The following is a 20,510-nucleotide window of genomic DNA, read 5'->3' on the forward strand; positions in this document are numbered from 1 at the left end:
GACATTGATGCCTGTAATAAGATTAAATTAGTGGGCGCTGGCATGGAGGCATGCTCTTTTTTTGAGAGTGATAATGGAGAAATGAGGAATATCAAATTAGAAAGATTGAAGGAGGACTCAGATTGGAACGATGGATCCAGATGCAGGAAATTTGGGTTTTGGTGGGAAGGTCGCTGTGGTAATATAATCAGGATATGACTGGTGTGTGGAGGAAGTGCTCCTCCGTGCCCCTGCGCACCCCCCATCCAGGAAGATGCCCTATTTCATTAGGAGAGCACCTTGATAATGCATCTTGCTAAGGGAGGAACTGCAAAAAGAACCACAAAACAGAACAAAACAAGAATGTGTTTTGTTTTCTTTCTTGTCCTAGATTTCGAAAGATGACCCTTCTGAGAAGGACGCTCTGCAGCCAGGCCGGAACCTGGTGGCTGCTGGCTATGCGCTCTATGGCAGTGCCACCATGTTGGTCCTGGCCATGGTGAATGGAGTCAACTGCTTCATGCTGGACCCGGTGAGAGATCCCGGAGTGGGGGGCGAAGTTAGGTGCTTGGCTGGTGGCTGTGAGTGTCTGTTGTGTGTGTGGCAGTGGGAGTCAGTTCCTAAAGGTGGAAGATGAGGCCCATGGAGGGACAGAGATGATGAGGTGGGGAAGCAGGGTAGAGAGATGGATGGACCATATGTGTACATCTGAGGTGACAAATGGTGTCTGTCCAGAGCACAAGAGGGAGTCTCGGTTCCACAATGAATTCTTTAGGGTGGACATTACTGAGCTGACTCAGATGCCTGCTGGGCTGGGCAGGCCACACAAATGAGTGGAGTGTGCTGGGGCAGGATGGCGGGTGCTGTGATGGGCAGTGGGGGGTGGCAGGGAACTGGGGAAGTACAGTGGTGGTTACTCCTTGGGAATAGCGGCTCACTCTTCCACGGCTTCCAGTGTTTCAAGAAACACTGGATTTTTAGAAAATGTTAGGCTTCTGGATGTGTAAAACACTGTGCTAGCCAACTAAAGCATGTTTATAGACCAGATGGGGCCCATAGATGGTCTGTTTGCCACCCACTCTCTCCATTACCCGTTTATTTTCCTGAGGTGAATGGGTGTCCCAGCTGAAGCAGTAGACTGCCTCATTTCTTCAAAATTAGCTCCCAGATTCATTTGATGTGCATTGCAACATCAAATGAAATGCAAGCTTCAGTGCATGCAAACCTTCAGTGAACCCTTGTGGTTTTGAAAGACTTTGATGAGCTTGAGGTAGTGGAAATAAGGAAATGAAGATAATTTCTTAGTCTACCTTATAGAGGAAACTCCCTCATGAAGAGGAGCCCAAGGTGTCATGAAAAATATTCATTAGCAATTTTAATTTGAGGATAATTTCTTCCATATGTCTATTAATTAGGGTTGTTTATTTACTCTGTTAGATGACAGTTTTAACAGAGCAGATAAACCAGGCAAAGAACTCTCTTTAAATACTTTGCCCAATTAAACCCACCTTTGATATGGACTCCATAGAATCATCTTCAATAGGTATGCCTTTGGTCAAGTGTCCCAAGGGAAAAAGAATTGCGTTTGTAAATAACCTTTCAGTTTTAGAAATGTCCTCAGATAACATTTAATGAAGCACTTTATTTATTTGGTGCATTTTGCTAACAAACTGAACACTAGGTACCATTACCTACTGGAATCCTGTGAGGAGCAGGCTGCTGGTGGGGGGGCCTCAGGGTGTGTGGGTGGCAGGTCGTAGAAATTGGAACGCAGGCTGCCTTTGTCCTATGTACTGTTGCACAACTGGACTTTGGCTCCTTGGCATACTGGTACTTAACAAATAAACAAAGGTAGGGAAATGGCACTAGTTCAAGCCTCCAAAGGACGTTATTTCAGTGGAAAACAGTGGCAGACCCAGAGCAAAGTTCACACTGACCCCAGGGATTGGTTTCCGAAATCACTGATGTTTGTGAATTTATCCTCTTGCTGGGCATTTACCTCTTCCCCAGACATTCTTCTGGTGACTTCTCTATTACCTTTGACTGATGGAAACATTAAATCTCTTCTTGTTTCAAGATTGCAGATGTTCTGTCTGGGAGTAAGTTTCTGTGTGTTTCATAGTCTCTTGCTGTCCTCATGCCTAGTGGGCACTCAGTGTTTGAAAGAACGGTGCAGGCTGGCTGCCCTCCTTCCTGCTGGGTGCCCTCCCCATTGCTGACAAAGCCTCTGCTCCCCATGCCTGCGGAGTGGGGGGTGGGGGGGGGCGAGCCTCTAATCATTTCATTTTGGCTGACAGTTTCTGCTAAAAAGACTGCAACAGCTTTATGTGCCTCTCTAGCAAGCTTTAAAGTAAGAAAGGCTTTTCAGTCTCTTTTCTTCATGTACAAGAGACTCACCCCTCCATGGGTAGGATGCTTTGGCCAGGTACCAGGGTGAGGTGACTGTGAAGCATGGCGTCATGAGCACTTGTGCAGTGGCTTCATTTTCTAGACTTTCACCAAAAAACTCATAAAGGAGAAAAAAAAAAAAAAAGAAATCACCCACAATGGTACCTTTCAGTGACCACTGTTAATTCTCATCTCTTTTCTCTCCCTACACTCCTCTCTCCCCCCTCCCTTCCTCTCTAGTTCCAATGTGCTCCATATTGGCAGGAACCAAGCTTTGCTATGGGAATAAGTGGCTAGGGAGAGATGTGTCCATGGGAGGGCCTCCCTTCTTAATTTGCCTGTCTCTGGAGCAACTTCCTTCTCAGATGGGTAGAGCCTCAATCACTCTCTTATCAGGGACATGGAGAAGCCCCAAACAGTCCAGAGCTCCAGTAGTGATGTGAGACTGTTTTCCCAAATTCAAATCTCCCAAATGGCAACCCACTCCAGTATTCTTGCTTGGAGAACCCTATGGACAGAGGAGCCTGGCAGGCTATACAGTCCACAGAATCTCAGAGTCAGTTGACTGAAGCAACTTAACATTAACATTGAAGAATCTAAGCCCTCAAGGCATCGTCTTAGTGCTGGGACTTTGCGGAAGCTTGAGTTCTGAGAAACAGTCTTCAGATCAGTGAGCAAAGGCATTGGAAGTTATACATGCGGTAAACTCAGGGTACTTGGGGAAAATGACCTCAAGACAGAAACAAAAACCGGAAAGCGAAGATAAGAGCAGCCATGAACACTGGGTGCCCATCTCTTCTCCTGATATCCTAGCTCTAGTCTCATCTTTTTCTTTTTTTCCCAAAGGCACACCTTTCCCAGGCCAAGGATTTCTCTTGCTGGTAAATCATTTCACAACATACATACACAAATATGGAAGTGTTATGTTGTATACCTGAGACTAACATAATCTTATGTCAATTACACTTCAGTTGAAAAAACAAAATCCAAGCTCTTTGTACTGAAGCATGTATTGAAGCACAGGCGTGACCTCAGGCCTTGAGCCCCCCATTCCCCCAACCTGATCTGCGACCCTCTCCTGTAGGCCTGGAGGAGACATCTTCACCTCTTCACTTTCCTTTCTGTTTCACAGGCCATTGGAGAGTTCATTTTGGTGGACAGGGATGTGAAGATCAAAAAGAAAGGGAGCATCTACAGCCTCAATGAGGGCTATGCGAAGGACTTTGATCCTGCCCTCACCGAATATGTCCAGAGGAAGAAGTTCCCCCCAGTAAGTGAGGAGATGGTCCCTGAGCTTTCAGAAATGTGTTGATTCATGATTTACCCTGGAGAGGAAAGGTGGGGGATGGGGTGGAAGTAAGTGGACTCCACTGTGCACTGACTCCTATGGTTAAGTTCCCACTCAGGTACTGGGGACTGGAAACCCCGTCCTGGGACATCACCCCTCTGTCACTTTCTCTTGACCGAAGAAAATCAGGATGATCATGTCAGCCAGGTGAATGACGTTGTGGCAATAAAACACATTCACTTCTGGGGTCCGTGATCTCAGTTGGTACAAACGTGATTCTTGCACCCCAGGCCCCAGCCCCACAGCACTGGATGGATTTCTGTGTCATCTCTAGATTAAGCCTCTATTGTAGTAGCTCTCTAAAGAGGTTACAAATCACTGAAAACGAAGAGAAGAAATGGCTGGTCCTATGTGGGAAAATCCAATTTTGTCCTATTCTAGCTTGACACCACTAGAGGCTGCTGTGTTCTGTGGACGAAGCCCAAATGCTATTAGTATCCCACTTGGGGCCCTTGGAGCTGACTCCCAGGCTCTCTCTCCAGCTTTATCATCTCTCCTTCCACCTCTCCCTAGAGATGCCTTCTGCCCCAGCGGCACCAGGCTTCTCCCTGGGCCCAAGGCAGACAGCTTCTCCTTTGCCTGAGCAGTTCCTGCTCCTGTGAGATGCAAACCTCACCCTTGTCCCTGCTGCTCAGCTCCACAGAATCCTTCTTCCTGCCAGATCCTGCTAAATGCCTGCCCCACCCCAGAGCCCGAATCTGCCCCATTCTCCTCGGGGCCTCCTTGGGTAAGCTGAGCTACTATGAGATGTAAGAGGCTGTCTCCATTATTCCCATTTTCTGCTTCTTGGGAACAGATTTTCATCACTAAATACACACCTCAAAAAAGGTGCTCTGTTTGATTGCTGAATCGAATAAGCATAGAGGACAGAAAGAAAACTCTCTTTTCTATAACCCTAATTATTGCTGGTCTTCACCTTATAGGACAACTCAGCCCCCTATGGCTCCAGGTATGTGGGCTCCATGGTAGCTGATGTACACCGCACCCTAGTCTATGGAGGGATCTTTATGTATCCAGCTAACAAGAAAAGCCCCAGTGGAAAGGTAAATAAATCCCCAAAGAGTGGTGGAGCAGCAGTAGATTTCATTTGCAGCCCAGGGGATTTGACTGAGGAAGAAAGAAGGATCATGGAAGCTGTTATGCTCTGCAGTAGATTGCAAAGGATGTATATGGCATATTCTTTTCTAGATTAAAGGCTGTCCTGGTTAATGTCAGGTGGTATCAGGTAAAAATGATCTCTTGAGAGCCCTTCTGTTGCTAAAGATAAGTAAAGATGTTATGGTCGGAGGGGACTGAAAGTGCTTAATGCTTCCAGTGGGTATGTGGTTTGGCTTGGACAAAATGAATTCCATTCATAAAGTGAAATGAAACAGTCCAACCTCATTACCAAGGCAGCAAATCACATATGTATCCCACACAGAGGTTTTCTTTGATTGCTTTTTCAAAAGGCAAAAAATTGAAATAACTTAGTGAGCTGACATTTGCTGCTTAGAAAATGATACCTTTCTATGGAAGGAAAGAATCTCTGGGGACACCTAGAGCTTTCAGGTGAGCTGTTACTGATGCATTGGTCTCTTGCCTACAGGCTTCCTGGAAGCCATGGGATGGGCTGTGCTTGCTCATGCTAATGAAAGGATGTGCCATTTTTCTCCTACACAGAGGGTCAGTGTGTTTGCTTCTCAAGTAGAGTCCTTTTGTGCCCCCCCCCTTTTTTAATATGAGAAGGAACAACGATCCCCATCAGATAGTTATAAATTGATGTATTTCGGATATGACCAGATCTCTGTTTATGGCATGTGGTGTCCAGTTCACCAAGGATGTTCTTATTTACTTAAAACACCACTCTTATCATAGCCCCCTGTGACATCCCAACCTATGTGATTAGCCTGCTTTATAGCACTTTTCTCTAATGCCTCAAAAAATTGTTCCTTTATGTAAATATTGGGGTTCCTCCCCCCTTTTTATTTTCAGCTTTGGAGATCTGACCCTGACACCTGTATGGAAATAGAGTCAGGAAACACCTGCAAAAAGCTGTCTACTCAGTAGGCAGACTGCATGAAAATGCATACAATAAAAAAGTTAATATTTAAAAGTAAATGCCGAGATGTATAGCATACTAAATCCCAACCCCCAAGCCTTAGGAGAATTGTAAGAGGAATGTGTACAGAGTTGCAAACAATATTATACTGTTCGGAGGAGCCTGTCTGCTTTCCAGATGTCTGCAGCCAGACACTGCCATGGACTTTAAATGCTTTTAGAATAGGCAAAGGTCCATCCAAAACACACAGAATCACTCATTAGGTCCAGTCTCTGGGCTATAAAGAGAAGGGAACCATCGGTTCTGCCAAAATGTCATTCAGTCCTGAGTCCAGGTGGTCTGCCTCACATGCATCTGGCAATCTATTGCTGGCCCTTGATGGATGGCTTAACTTAACCAAATGATTAAATTAACCATTCAGTCTTAACACACAACCTCATGGGGGATCTTTTACAACCTCACGGAAGGTAAGGGAAAGTATCAGTTACCTTGGATCGGCTCTGCACTACTTTGCTATGGAACAAGTCTCTTTTCTGTGTAATATGTTCTGGTGTGAGGATGCTGCTCTTGTTTTCCAGCTGAGACTACTGTATGAGTGTAACCCCATGGCCTATGTCATAGAGAAGGCAGGAGGAATGGCTACCACTGGGAAGGAAGCCGTGCTGGACATTGTTCCCACTGACATCCATCAGAAGGTGCCCATCATCTTGGGATCTCCTGAAGATGTGACTGAGTTCCTGGAGATATATAAGAAGTACACTGCTAAATGAAGTGTGGGCCTTGCCCACACCAAATGGAATTGCCTTTTATCTGGACCTTTTATCTCACATAGTGTTACCACATTCTGACTGTTCACCATACATTCCTAGTCATAGAAATAAAAAGTATGGCGCCTTTCACCATCAAATGCTGTGTAATGCACTACTTAACCAAAATGCTAAATCGGTAATGCTACAGGGTCAAAATATATTCTGAATGGATAGAGAAGAAATAAACATATTAGTCCTTTTTCTTAAAAAAATTCTTCATTGTTTTGTGCCAAATAATAGTAATAATATTAGCTAATGCCTATAACATTAGATAATTCATTTAATCTTCACAATGACTTTATGAATTAGGTACTGTGAATAACCCATTTCACAGATTATGAGATAGAGGACTGAGTAAAGTAAAGTGAAGTTTGCTCAGTCATGTCCGACTCTGTGACCCCATGGACTATACAGTCCATGGAAATCTCCAGGTCAGAATACTGGAGTGGGTAGCCTTTCCCATCTCCAGGGGATCTTCCCAATCCAGGGATTGACCCAGGTCTCCTGCATTACAGGTAGATTCTTTACCAGCTGAGCCACAAGGGAAGCCCAAGAAAAATGGAGTGGGTAACTTATCCCTTCTCCAGCAGATCTTCCTGACCCAGGAATCAAACTGGTGTCTCTTACATTGCAGGTGGATTCTTTACCAACTGAGCTATCAGGGAAGCCCAGAGGATCGATAGATGAGGTCTCTGCTCAAGGTCTCTAGCCAACAAGCAACTGAGCTGGGTTATGAACCCAAGCAATCTGGACATTGAACTCGGAGTTACCACATCAGTTCTCCTATGTGTTCTTTTCTGGGTGTGCAGAACAAACCCAAGTAAGGTTGTTTAAGCCCTCCTTGGAACTGGAGAATTGATAAGTTAGTGGTGGTACCTAATGAGATCTAGGACCTCTTGGCCTCCTGAATCTGGGTGTAACCATCCAAGTCACAAATGAAGGTTTATGTTATTACTCAGTGATAAGTTTTCTATAAAAATGTAACACTTCATTGAATTAACATATGTAATAATTCATAAGGTTTAATTCCATAAACAAAAGGATTCATCATAAAAAGATTTAAAGAAATACAATTTGTTGCAAACAATTATGTTTCTGTTAGGCTTTCCATAAAAATAGTTTCTCCCTTAGCAGACTTTGGTTCTTTTTGGACTAGAATTCCAAGATTATAGCATGTTATACCACATGTTAAGAAATATCTGGACTTTCTTAAGCTCCACATTTATTAAGATTTTGCCAATGGAATGTAGGTGGAAATAATGCATATTAATTCTATTTTGAAAACCCAATGAATAATTTTTCATCCACTCTTTTACTTCCATGCATTAAACGTCATGTGTTTCAATGACAGTATGACAACGACAGGACAAAAGTCTGAGTGCCTGAGCCACTGTTCTGTCAGAACAGTGTCTTTTCCCATGAGTCAGTTCTTCGCATCAGGTGGCCAAAGTATTGGAGTTTCAGCTTCAGCATCAGTCCTTCCAATGGATATTCAGGACTGATTTCCTTTAGGATTGACTGGTTGGATCTCCTTGTAGTCCAAGGGACTCTCAAGAGTCTTCTCCAACACCACAGTTTAAAAGCAATTCTTTGGTGCTCAGCTTTCTTTATAGTCCAACTCTCACATCCGTACATGATTACTCAAAAAACCATAGCTTTGACTAGATTGACCTTTGTTGGCAAAATAACGTCTCTGCTTTTTAATATGCTGCCTAGGTTGGTCATAACTTTTCTTCCAAGAGCAAACGTCTTTTCATTTCATGGCTGTGGTCACCATCTGCAGTGATTTTGGAGCCCAAGAAAAAAAGTCTGCCACTGTTTCCATATCTATTTGCCATGAGTGATGGGACCAGATGCCATCATCTTAGTTTTTTGAATGTTGAATTTTAAGCCAGCTTTTTCACTGTCCTCTTTCACTTTCATCAAAAGGCTCTTTAGTTCTTCTTCGCTTTCTGCCATAAGGATGGTGTCATCTGCGTACCAGAGGTTATTGATATTTCTCTCTGCAATCCTAATTCCATCTGGTGCTTCATCCAGTCCAGCATTTCGCATGATGTACTCCGCATAGAAGTTAAATAAGCAAGATGACAATATACAGTTTTGACATACCCTTTTCCCAATTTGAAACAAGTCTGTTGTTCCATGTCCAGTTCTAACTGTTGCTTCTTGACCTACATACAGATTTCTCAGGAGGCATGTAAAGTTTACTAGTGAATTCTACCAAAAATTTAAGGAAAAAATAATACCAAGTCTTTGCAATCTCTTTCAGAGAATAGAAGATGAGGAAATGCTTCCTAACTCATTCAATGAGGACAACATTCCTCTAGTACTAAAATCAGGCAAAAACATTACAAGAAAAGAAAACTATATACCCATACCTCCTGTAAACAAAGATGCAAAAATTCTTTTTATTTTTATATTTGCAGCATTCTCATTTTTAATTTTTTTTAATTTTTAATTTTTAAAAATTTATTTTAATTGGAGGCTAATTACAATGCTGTAGTGGTTTTTGCCATACATTGACATGAATCAGCCATTGGTGTACATGTGTTCCCCATAATGAACCCCCCTCCCACCTCCCTCCCCATTCCATTCCTCCAGGTCATCCCAGTGTGCCAGCATTGAGCACCCTGTCTCGTGCATCAAACCTGGACTGGCGATCTGTTTCAAATATAATATACATGTTTCAATGCTATTCTCTCAAATCATCCCACCCTCGCCTTCTCCCACAGAGTCCAAAAGACTCTTCTATACATCTGTGTCTTTTTTGTTGTCCTGCATATAGGGTTATCATTACCATCTTTCTAAATTCCATATATATGTGTTAGTATACTGTATTGGTGTCTCTCTTTCTGACTTCACTCTGTATAATAGGCTCCGATTTAATCCACCAAATTAGAACTGATTCAAATGTATTCTTTTTAATGGCCGAGTATTATTCCATTGTGTATATGTACCACAGCTTTCTTAGCCATCTGTCTGCCAATGGACATCTAGGTTGCTTGCACATCCTGGCTATTATAAACAGTGCCATGATGAACATTGGGGTACACGTGTCTCTTTCAATTCTGGTTTCCTCAGTGTATATGCCCAACAGTGGGATTGCTAGATCACGTGGCAATTCTATTTCCAGTTTTTTAAGGGATCTCCACACTGTTCTCCATAGTGGCTGTACTAGTTTGCATTCCCACAAACAGTGTAAGAGGGTTCCCTTTTCTCCATACTCTCTCCAGCATTTATAGTTTGTAGACTTTTGAATTTCTGTCCTTTATTGAGCCCATCTTTGCATGAAATGTCCCCTTGGTATCTAATTTTCTTTTTTCTTTTTTTAGTTTAAAGCATATTGATATGTTTCTGTTTATTTATTTATTTTTATTTTATATTTTTTTAATTTTACTTTACAATACTGTATTGGTTTTGCCAAACATCAACATGAATCCACCACAGGTGTACATGTGTTCCCAATCCTGAACCCTCCTCCCACCTCCCTCTCCATACCATCTCTCTGGGTCATCCCAGTGCACCAGCCCCAAGCATCCTGTATCCTGCATCGAACCTAGACTGGCGATTCGTTTCTTATAGGATAGTATACATGTTTCGATGCCATTCTCCCAAATCATCCCACTCTCTCCCTCTCCCACAGAGTCCAAAAGACTGTTCTATACATCTGTGTCTCTTTTGCTGTCTCACATACAGGGTTATTGTTACCATCTTTCTAAATTCCATATATATGTGTTAGTATACTGTATTGGTGTTTTTCTTTCTGGCTTACTTCACTCTGTATAATAGGCTCCAGTTTCATCCACTCCATTAGAACTGATTCAAATGTATTCTTTTTAATGGCTGAGTAATACTCCATTGTGTATATGTACCACAGCTTTCTTATCCATTCATCTGCTGATGGACATCTAGGTTGCTTCCATGTCCTGGCTACTATAAACAGTGCTGTGATGAACATTGGGGTACACGTGTTTCTTTCAATTCTGGTTTCCTCGATGTGTATGCCCAGCAGTGGGATTGCTGGGTCATAAGGCAGTTCTATTTCCAGTTTTTTAAGGAATCTCCACAGTGTTCTCTATAGTGGCTGTACTAGTTGAAGAGATCTCTAGTCTTTCCCGTTCTGTTGTTTTCCTCTATTTCTTTGCATTGATCACCGAGGAAGGCTTTCTTATCTCTTCTTGCTATTCTTTGGAACTCTGCATTCAGATGCTTATATCTTTTCTTTTCTCCTTTGCTTTTCACTTCTCTTCTTTTCACAGCTATTTGTAAGGCCTCCCCAGACAGACATTTTGCTTTTTTGCATTTCTTTTCCATGGGGATGGTCTTGATCCCTGTCCTCTGTACAATGTTATGAACCTCATTCCATAGTTCATCAGGCACACTATCTATCAGATCTAGTCCCTTAAATCTACTTCTCCCTTCACTGTATAATCATAAGGGATTTGATTTAGGTCATACATGAATGGTCTAATGTTTTTCCCTACTTTCTTCAATTTAAGTCTGAATTTGGCAATGAGGAACTCATGATCTGAGCCACAGTCAGCTCCCAGTCTTGTTTTCGCTGACTGTATAGAGATTCTCCATTTTTGGCTGCAAAGAATATAATCAATCTGATTTCAGTGTTGACCACCTGGTGATGTCCATGTGTAGAGTCTTCTCTTATGTTGTTAGAAGAGGGTGTTTGCTTTGACCAGTGCATTCTCTTGCAAAGCTCTATTAGCCTTTGCCCTGCTTCATCCTGTATTCCAAGGCCAAATTTGCCTGTTACTCCAGGTGTTTCTTGACTTTCTACTTTTGCATTCCAGTCCCCTATAATGAAAAGGGACATCTTTTTTGTGTGTTAGTTCTAAAAGATCTTGTATGTCTTCATAAAACCGTTCAACTTCAGCTTTTTCAGCGTTACTGGTTGGGGCATAGACTTGGATAACTGTGATATTGAATGGTTTGCCTTGGAGGCGAACAGAGATCATTCTGTCATTTTTGAGATTGCATCCAAGTACTGCATTTTGGACTCTTTTGTTGACCATGATGACTACTCCATTTCTTCTGAGGGATTCCGTCCCACAGTAGTAGATATAATGGTCATCTGAGTTAAATTCACCCATTCCAGTCCATTTTAGTTTGCTGATTCCTACATAAAGGACAGAAATGTTATGGACCTAACAGAAGCAGAAGATATTAAGAAGAGGTGGCAAGAATACACAGAAAAACTGTACAAAAAAGATCTTCATGACCCGGATAATCATGATGGTGTGATCACTCATCTAGAGCCAGACATGCTGGAATGTGAAGTCAAGTGGGCTTTAGAAAGCACCACTACGAATAAAGCTAGTGGAGGTGATGGAATTCCAGTGGAGCTGTTTCAAATCCTGAAAGCTGATGCTGTGAAAGTGCTGCACTCAATATACCAGCAAATTTGGAAAACTCAGCAGTGGCCACAGGACTGGAAAAGGTCAGTTTTCATTCCAATCCCAAAGAAAGGCAATGCCAAAGAATGCTCAAACTGCCACACAACTGCACTCATCTCACATGCTAGTAAAGTAATGCTCAAAATTCTCCAAGCCAGGCTTCAGCAACACATGAACTGTGAACTTCCAGATGTTCAAGCTGGTTTTAGAAAAGGCAGAGGAACCAGAGGTCAAATTGCCAACATCCCCTGGATCATGGAAAAAGCAATAGAGTTCCAGAAAAACATCTATTTCTGCTTTATTGACTATGCCAAAGCCTTTGACTGTGTGGATCACAATAAACTGTGGAAAATTCTTCAGGAGATGGAAATACCAGACCACCTGACCTGTCTCTTGAGAAACCTATATGCATGTCAGGAAGCAACAGTTAGAACTGGACATGGAACAACAGACTGGCTCCAAATGGGAAAAGGAGTATGTCAAGGCTGTATATTGTCACCCTGCTTATTTAACTTCTATGTAAAGTCCATCATGAGAAATGCTGGGCTGGAAGAAGCACAAGCTGGAATCAAGATTGCTGGGAAAAATATCAATCACCTCAGATATGCAGATGACACCAGCCTTATGGCAGAAAGTGAAGAGGAACTGAAAAGCCTCTTGATGAAAGTGAAAGAGGAGAGTGAAAAAGTTGGCTTAAAGCTCAACATTCAGAAAACGAAGATCATGACATCTGGTCCCATCACTTCATGGGAAATAGATGGGGAAACAGTGTCAGACTATATTTTTCTGGGCTCCAAAATCACTGCAGATGGTGACTGCTGCCATGAAATTAAAAGATGCCTACTCCTTGAAAAGAAAGGTATGACCAACCTAGATAGCATATTGAAAAACAAAGACATTACTTTGCCAACAAAGGTCCATCTAGTCAAGGCTATGGTTTTTCCAGTGGTCATGTATGGATGTTAGAGTTGGACTGTGAAGAAAGCTGAGTGCTGAAGAATTGATGCTGTTGAACTGTGGTGTTTTAGAAGACTGTTGAGAGTCCCTTGGACTGCAAGGAGATCCAACCAGTCTATCCTGAAGGAGATCAGTCCTGGGTGTTCTTTGGAAGGAATGATACTAAAGCTGAAACTCCAGTACTTTGACCACCTCATGCGAAGAGTTGACTCATTGGAAAAAAATTCTGATGCTGGGAGGGATTGGGGGCAGGAGGAAAAGGAGACGACAGAGGATGAGATGGCTGGATGCCATCACCGACTCAATGGACGTGAGTTTGAGTGAACTCTGGGAGTTGGTCATGGACAGGAAGGCCTGGTATGCTGCAGTTTATGGGGTCGCATAGAGTCAGACACGACTGAGTGACTGAACTGAACTGATCTGAGATATTTGGATAGCAGCCATTCTGGCTGGTGAGAGATGGTATCTCATTGTGTTCCTGATTTGCATTTCTCTGATAATGAGTGATGTTGATCATCCTTTCATGTGTTTGTTAGCCATCTGTATGTCTTCTTTGGAGAAATGTTTAGTCTGTTTAGTTCTTTAGTCTTTCTTTAGTTCTTTAGTTTGTTTAGTTCTTTGGCCCATTTTTTGATTAGGTCATTTATTTTTCTGGAATTGAGCTGCATGTGTTGCTTGTATATTTTTGAGTTTAATTCTTTGTCTGTTGCTTCATTTGCTATTATTTTCTCCCATTCTGAAGGCTGTCTTTTCACCTTGCTTATATTTTCCTTCTTTGTGCCAAAGCTTTTAAGTTTAATTAGGTCCCAGTTGTTTATTTTTGCTTTTATTTCCAATATTCTGGGAGGTGAGTCATAGAGGATCCTGCTATGATTTATGTTGGAGAGTGTTTTGCCTATGTTTTCCTCTAGGAGTTTTATAGTTTCTGTCTTACATTTAGATCTTTAAACCATTTTGAGTTTATTTTTGTGTATGGTGTTAGAAAGTGTTCTAGTTTCATTCTTTTAGAAGTGGTTGACCAGTTTTCCTAGCACCACTTGTTAAAGAGATTGTCTTTTCTCCATTGTATATTCTTGCCTCCTTTGTCAAAGATAAGGTATCCTCCATAGGTGTGTGGATATATCTCTGGGCTTTCTATTTTGTTCCACTGATCTATATTTCTGTCTTTATGCCAGTACCATACTGTCTTGATGACTGTAGCTTTGTAGTATAGCCTGAAATCAGGCAGGTTGATTCCTCCAGTTCCATTCTTCTTTCTCAAGATTGCTTTGGCTACTCTAGGTTTTTGTATTTCCATACAAATTATGAAATTATTTGTTCTAGTTTTGTGAAAAATACCATTGGTAACTTGATAGGGATTGCATTGAATCTATAGATTGCTTTGAGTATTATACTCATTTTCATTATATTGATTCTTCTGATCCATGAACATGGTATATTTCTCCATCTATTTGTGTCCTCTTTGATTTCTTTCAACAGTGATTTATAGTTTTCTATATATAGGTCTAGGTTTTCTATATATAGGTAGATATATTCCTAAGTATTTTATTTTTTTCATTGCAATGGTGAATAGAATTGTTTCCTTTATTTCTCTTTCTATTTTCTCATTGTTAGTGTATAGGAATGCAAAGGATTTCTCTGTGTTAATTTTGTATCCTGCAACTTTCCTATATTAATTGATTAGCTCTAGTAATTTTCTGGTGGGGTCTTTAGCATTTTCTATGTAGAGGATCATGTCATCTGAAAACAGTGAGAGTTTTACTTCTTTTCCAAGTTGGATTCCTTTTATTTATTTTTCTTTTCTGATTGTTGTGACTAAAACTTCCAAAACTATGTTGAATAGTAGTGGTGAAAGTGGGCACCCTTTTCTTGCTCCTGACTTTAAGGGAAATGCTTTCAATTTTTCACCATCGAGGATAATGTTTGCTGTGGGTTTGTCATATATAGCTTTTATTTTGTTGAGGTATGTTCCATTTATTCCTGCTTTCTGGTGGGTTTTTTTTTTTTTAATCGTAAATGGATGTTGAATTTTGTCAAAGGCTTTCTCTGCATCTATTGAGATAATCATATGGTTTCTATCTTTCAATTTGTTAATGTGGTCTATTACATTGATTGATTTGCAGATATTAAAGAATCCTTGCATCCCTGGGATAAAGCCCACTGGATGTATGATCTTTTTAATATTGTTCGATTCTGTTTGCTAGAATTTGTTAAGGATTTTTGCATCTATGTTCATCAGTGATATTGGCCTGTAGTTTTCTTTTTTTGTGGAATCTTTGTCTGGTTTTGGTATTAGGGTGATGGTGGCCTCATAGAATGAGTTTGGAAGTTTACCTTCCTCTGCAATTTTCTGGAAGAATTTCAGTAGGATAGGTGTTAGCTCTTCTCTAAATTTTTGGTTGAATTCAGCTGTGAAGCTGTCTGGGCCTGGGCTTTTGTTTGCTGGAAGATTTCTGATTACAGTTTTGATTTCTGTGCTTGTGATGGTTCTGTTAAGATTTTCTATTTCTTCCTGGTTCAGTTTTGGAAAGTTGTATTTTTCTAAGAATTTATCCATTTCTTCCAAGTTGTCCATTTTATTGGCATATAGTTGCTGATAGTAGCCTCTTATGATCCCTTGTATTTCTGTGTTGTCTGTTGTGATTTCTCCATTTTCATTTCTAGTTTTGTTGATTTGAATTTTCTCCCTTTGTTTCTTGATGAGTCTGGCTAATGGTTTGTCAATTTTATTTATCATCTTAAAGAACCAGCCTTTAGAATTGTTGATTTTTACTATGGTCTCTTTTGTTTCTTTTACATTTATTTCTGCCCCAATTTTTAAGATTTTTTTCCTTCTACTGACCCCTGGGGTTCTTCATTTCTTCCTTTTCTAGTTGCTTCATGGGTAGAGTTAGGTTATTTATTTGACCTTTTTCTTGTTTCTTGAAGTAAGCCTGTATTGCTATGAACCTTCCCCTTAGCACTGCTTTTACAGTGTCCCATAGGTTTTGGGTTATTGTGTTTTCATTTTCATTCATTTCTATGCATATTTTGATTTCTTTTTGGATTTCTTCTGTGATTTGTTGGTTATTCAGCAGCGTGTTGTTTACCCTCCATATGCTGGAATTTTTAATAGTTTTTTTTCCTGTAATTGACACCTAATCTTACTGCATTGTGGTCAGAAAAGATGCTTGGAATGATTTCAAATATTTTTGAATTTACCAAGGCTAGATTTATGGCCCAGGATGTGATCTATCCTGGAGAAGGTTCTGTGTGCACTTGAGAAAAAAGTGAAATTTATTGTTTTGGGGTGAAATGTCCTATAGATATCAATTAGGTCTAACTGCTCTATTGTATCATTTATAGTTTGTGTTTCCTTGTTAATTTTCTGTTTAGTTCTATCCATTGGTGTGAGTGGGGTATTAAAGTCTCCCACTATTATTGTGTTATTGTTAATTTCCCCTTTCATACTTGTTTTCATTTGCCTTATATATTGCGGTGCTCCTATGATGGGTGCATATATATTTACCATTGTTATGTCTTCTTCTTGGATTGATCCTTTGATCATTATGTAGTGTCCTTCTTTGTCTCTTTTCACAGCCTTTATTTTAAAGTCTATTTTATCTGATATGAGTATTGCTACTCCTGCTTTCTTTTGGTCTCCATTTGCATGAAATATCTTTTTCCAGCCCTTCACTTTCAGTCTGTATGTGTCCTTTGTTTTGAGGCAGGTCTTTTGTAGACAGCATATATAGTGGTCTTGTTTTTGTATCCATTCAGCCAGTCTTTGTCTTTTGGTCGGGGCATTCAACCCATTTACATTTAAGGTTATTATTGATAAGTATGATCCCATTGCCATTTATTTTGTTGTTTGGGGTTCAAGTTTATACACCCTTTCTGTTTTTTCTTTCTAGAGAAGATCCTTTAGCATTTGTTGAATAGGTGCTTTGGTGGTGCTGAATTCTCTCAGCTTTTTCTTATCTGTAAAACTTTTGATTTCTCCTTCATATTTGAATGAGATCCTTGCTGGGTACAGTAATCTGGGTTGTAGATTTTTCTCTTTCATCACTTTAAGTATGTCCTGCTATTCCCTTCTGGCCTGAAGAGTTTCTATTGAAAGATCAGCTGTTATCCTTATGGGAATCCCCTGGTGTGTTATTTGTTGTTTTTCTATTGCTGCTTTTAATATTTGTTCTTTGTGTTTGATCTTTGTTAATTTGATTAATATGTGTCTCTGGGTGTTTCACCTTGGGCTTATCCTGTTTGGGATTCTTTGAGTTTTGGCGTTGGGTGACTATTTCCTTCCCCATTTTAGGGACGTTTTCAACTATTATCTCCTCTTGTATTTTCTCATGGCCTTTCTTTTTGTCTTCTTCTGGGACTCCTATGATTCGAATCTTGGGGCATTTAACATTGTCCCAGAGGTCTCTGAGGTTGTCCTCATTTCTTTTAATTCTTTTTTCCTCTCTGCTTCATTTATTTCTACCATTCTATCTTCTACTTCAGTTATCATATCTTCTGTCTCCTTTATTCTACTGTTGTTTCCCCCCAGAGTGTTTTTGATCTCATTTATTGCATTATTCATTATTGATTAAGTCTTTTAAAATTTCTTCTAGGTCCTTGTTAAACATTTCTTGCATGTTCCCAATCTTTTCTCCAGGCTATTTATCTGTAACTCCCTTTTATTTTCCAGGTAGATTCCCTATCTCCTCCTCTTTTGTTTGGTTTGGTGGGCATTTATCATGTTCCTTTACCTGCTGAGTATTTCTTTGCCTTTTCATCTTGTTTAAATTGCTGTGTTTGGGATGGCCTTTCTGTATTCTGGAAGTTTGTGTTTCCTCTTCTTTGTGGAGGTTCCTCCCTGTAAGTGGAGCTGGATGAGTGGCTTGTCAAGGTTTCCTGGTTAGGGAAGCTTATATCAGTGTTCTGGTGGGTGGAGCTGGATATCTTCTCTCTGGAGTGCAATGAAGTGTCCAGTAGTGAGTTTTGAGATGTCTATGGGTTTGGTGTGACTTTGGGCAGCCTGTATATTGAAGCTCAGAGCTATTTTCCTGTGTTGCTAGAGAATTTGCATGGTATGTCTTGCTCTGGAACTTGTTGGCTCTTGGGTGGTGCTTGGTTTCAGTGTAGGTAAGGAGGCTTTTGGATGAGCTCTTATCAATAAATGTTCCCTGCAGTCAGGAGTTCTCTGGTGTTCTCAGGTTTTGGACTTAAGCCTCCTGCCTCTGGTTTTCAGTCTTACTCTTACAGTAGCCTCAAGACTTCTCCATCCGTACAGGACTGATGATAAAACATCTAGGTTAATGGTGAAAAGATTCTCCACAGTGAGGGACAGCCAGAGAGGTTCACAGAGTTACATGGAAAAGAGAAGAGAGAGGAGGGAGATAGATGTGACCAGAAGGAGAAGAGGGGGAATCAAAAGGGGAGAGAGCAGTCTAGCCAGTAATCAACTCCCTATGTGCTCTCCACAATCTGAAACACTCAGAGACATTCACAGAGTTATATAGGGAAGAGAAGAGGGAGGGAGGAGATAGAGGTGATCAGGAGGAGAAAAGGGGGAGTCAAAAGGAGAGACAGATCTAGACAGTAATCAATTCCCTAAGTGTTCTCCACAGCCCAGGACACACTAAGAGATTCAGAGTTGGGTAGAGAAGAGAAGGGAGAGGGCGGAGATAGAGGTTACCTGGGGGAGAAAAAGGAGAGTCAAAAGGGGGAAAGAGTAATCACACTCCTATGTAAAAATGGGTACTGAAGATTGGATCTTAAAGGTACAAAAGTGATAACAAATACAAAAAAGCAAAGATTAAAAATCTAGAGTAGAGGGTAGACTCTCAAAAATACAATATTAAAAAAACAAAACAAAATCACAAAAATTATAAAAAATATATATGAAGTTTGCTTTAAAAATAGGATTTTTTTTGCAAGGTAATAGTAGGTTATAAAAATGAAAATTAAAGGAGTAATAGAGGAATTAAAAATTTTTAAATTAAAAAAATAATAATAGTAAAAATATATCTAGGAATTTCTCTGGAGCTGTTGTGGGCAGTATGGGGTCAGTTCAGTTTCAGATAGTTCCTTGTTCCAGCTTATACTTCTCAAGATCTGTAGGCCCCTTCCAGTGTAGTTGGTGCTAACTACAGGAGTTTAATCTGTTGCACCTGTCACTTCCAAAGCGGTTCCCTCTGTTTATTTTGGCTTCTTCTGTTTGCAGGTCTCTTCAGTGTCTGATTTCTGCCCTGACACAAGTGGACGAAGGTGGTCACTTGTTTAGGCTCACTTGTTCAGTCGTGTTGTGGGGAGGGAGGAACATTGCAAACAAGTATCATTGGCGTATGTGGGGAGTGCTCACAGTGTCTCGGCCACACTGGGTTTACCCCTGCTCATGGCATGTGTGCTTTCCTAGTCTACACTGCTCAGGCTCCAGGTTGCTCTGCAGGGGAACTGTCTAAAACAGGCCCTGGGTTGTGTGCACTTTCCAGGTCTAAGCCACTCAGGTTCAGGTTCTCGGGTATTCCACAAAGGCGCAGACTCGGTTGGGCCTGCGTTTTGTGCCCTTCCCAGGTCTGAGCAGCCCAGGCAACCAGGTACTTGGTGAGCGCACTCTTCCCAGGTACAGTGCGTCTTATTTCCTCCCCAGTCCCAGCCGCTTGACTTCCTGGGTGCGCAGCAGTCGCGCTGCCTCAGGTGTGCTGTGTGTCTCTTGTGGGCAGCTGATCTCTGGCTGCAACCCTCCTGGCAGACGTCAACTGTCCAGAATCCCACGAAGTCTTGGTTAGCAGCTAGGAGCCTGCTCGCAGTTTGGTAGAGGATGCCATTTCTGGGGCTGAGATTGCCCCTTTCCAGCTCTGGCTGCCGCCCGCCTGCCTCCCTGCCTCCTGCGGGGGGATGGGCGGGTCCGCAGCTGGCTAGCTCTCCTCTGGTATTCGCTCAGTCCTTTGTTCTGTGAGTGGCTGGCAGTGTCTTAGGTTAGGGCTTTTTGCGGGAATAGTTCTCTCTCTCTCTCTCTCTCTTTTTTCTCTCTCCCTCTCTGGCTATCCCATAGTTTGGGTTGCTATGTCACTTTAGCTCCCTCAGATTGCCCTCAGGACATTCAGGCCTGGTCCTTACCCTAAGCAATGCAGCCCATGCCTCCCTGTTCAGCTCCTGCTTGCTGGTGGTGGATGCGAGCGTCTGGGCTACTTCTGTGCTGGGAGTTGCCATTAGGCACATAATTGGTGGGTTTTATTTATTTATTTATTTTTCCTCCCAGTTATGTTGCCCTCTGAGATTTCAAAACTCCCCACAGACCTGCCAGTGAGAGGGTTTCCTGTTGTTTGGAAACTTCTCCTCTTGTAAGACTCCCTTCCTGGGATGGGTCTCCATCCCTAACTCTTTTGTCTCTCTTTTTATCTTTTATATTTTGTCCTAACTCCTTTCAAAGACAATGAGCTGCCTTTCTGGGTGCCTGATTTCCTCTGCCAGAATTCAGAAGTTGTTTTGTGGAATTTGCTCAGTGTTCAAATGATCTTTCAATGAATTTGTGGGGGAGAAAGTGGTCTCCTTGTCCTATTCCTCTGCCATCTTAGGACCTCCCTGATGCAAAAATTCTTAACAGAATATTGGCA

At 41.4% G+C, this 20,510-nt stretch overlaps 1 protein-coding gene across 2 annotated transcripts in view; it reads left to right on the top strand.

The window, feature by feature from the left end:
• The window catches only part of FBP1 (fructose-bisphosphatase 1), a 31,760-nt gene extending 25,100 nt beyond the window's left edge, over positions 1-6,660 (top strand). The window contains exons 4-8 of one of the 2 annotated variants that reach the window (XM_069575590.1): positions 371-511; positions 3,500-3,637; positions 4,639-4,758; positions 5,301-5,377; positions 6,332-6,660. In XM_069575590.1, coding sequence (XP_069431691.1) covers positions 371-511; positions 3,500-3,637; positions 4,639-4,758; positions 5,301-5,377; positions 6,332-6,335 — 480 coding nt within the window. In that variant the 3' untranslated portion in view covers positions 6,336-6,660. The remainder of the gene's footprint in view (positions 1-370; positions 512-3,499; positions 3,638-4,638; positions 4,759-5,300; positions 5,378-6,331) is intronic. The other variant, XM_069575589.1, reaches the window with a different exon arrangement.
• The last annotated feature ends 13,850 nt before the right edge of the window (positions 6,661-20,510 follow it).

This window comes from Ovis canadensis, chromosome 2 (assembly GCF_042477335.2).
Source record: "Ovis canadensis isolate MfBH-ARS-UI-01 breed Bighorn chromosome 2, ARS-UI_OviCan_v2, whole genome shotgun sequence".
Lineage (NCBI taxonomy): Eukaryota > Metazoa > Chordata > Mammalia > Artiodactyla > Bovidae > Ovis > Ovis canadensis.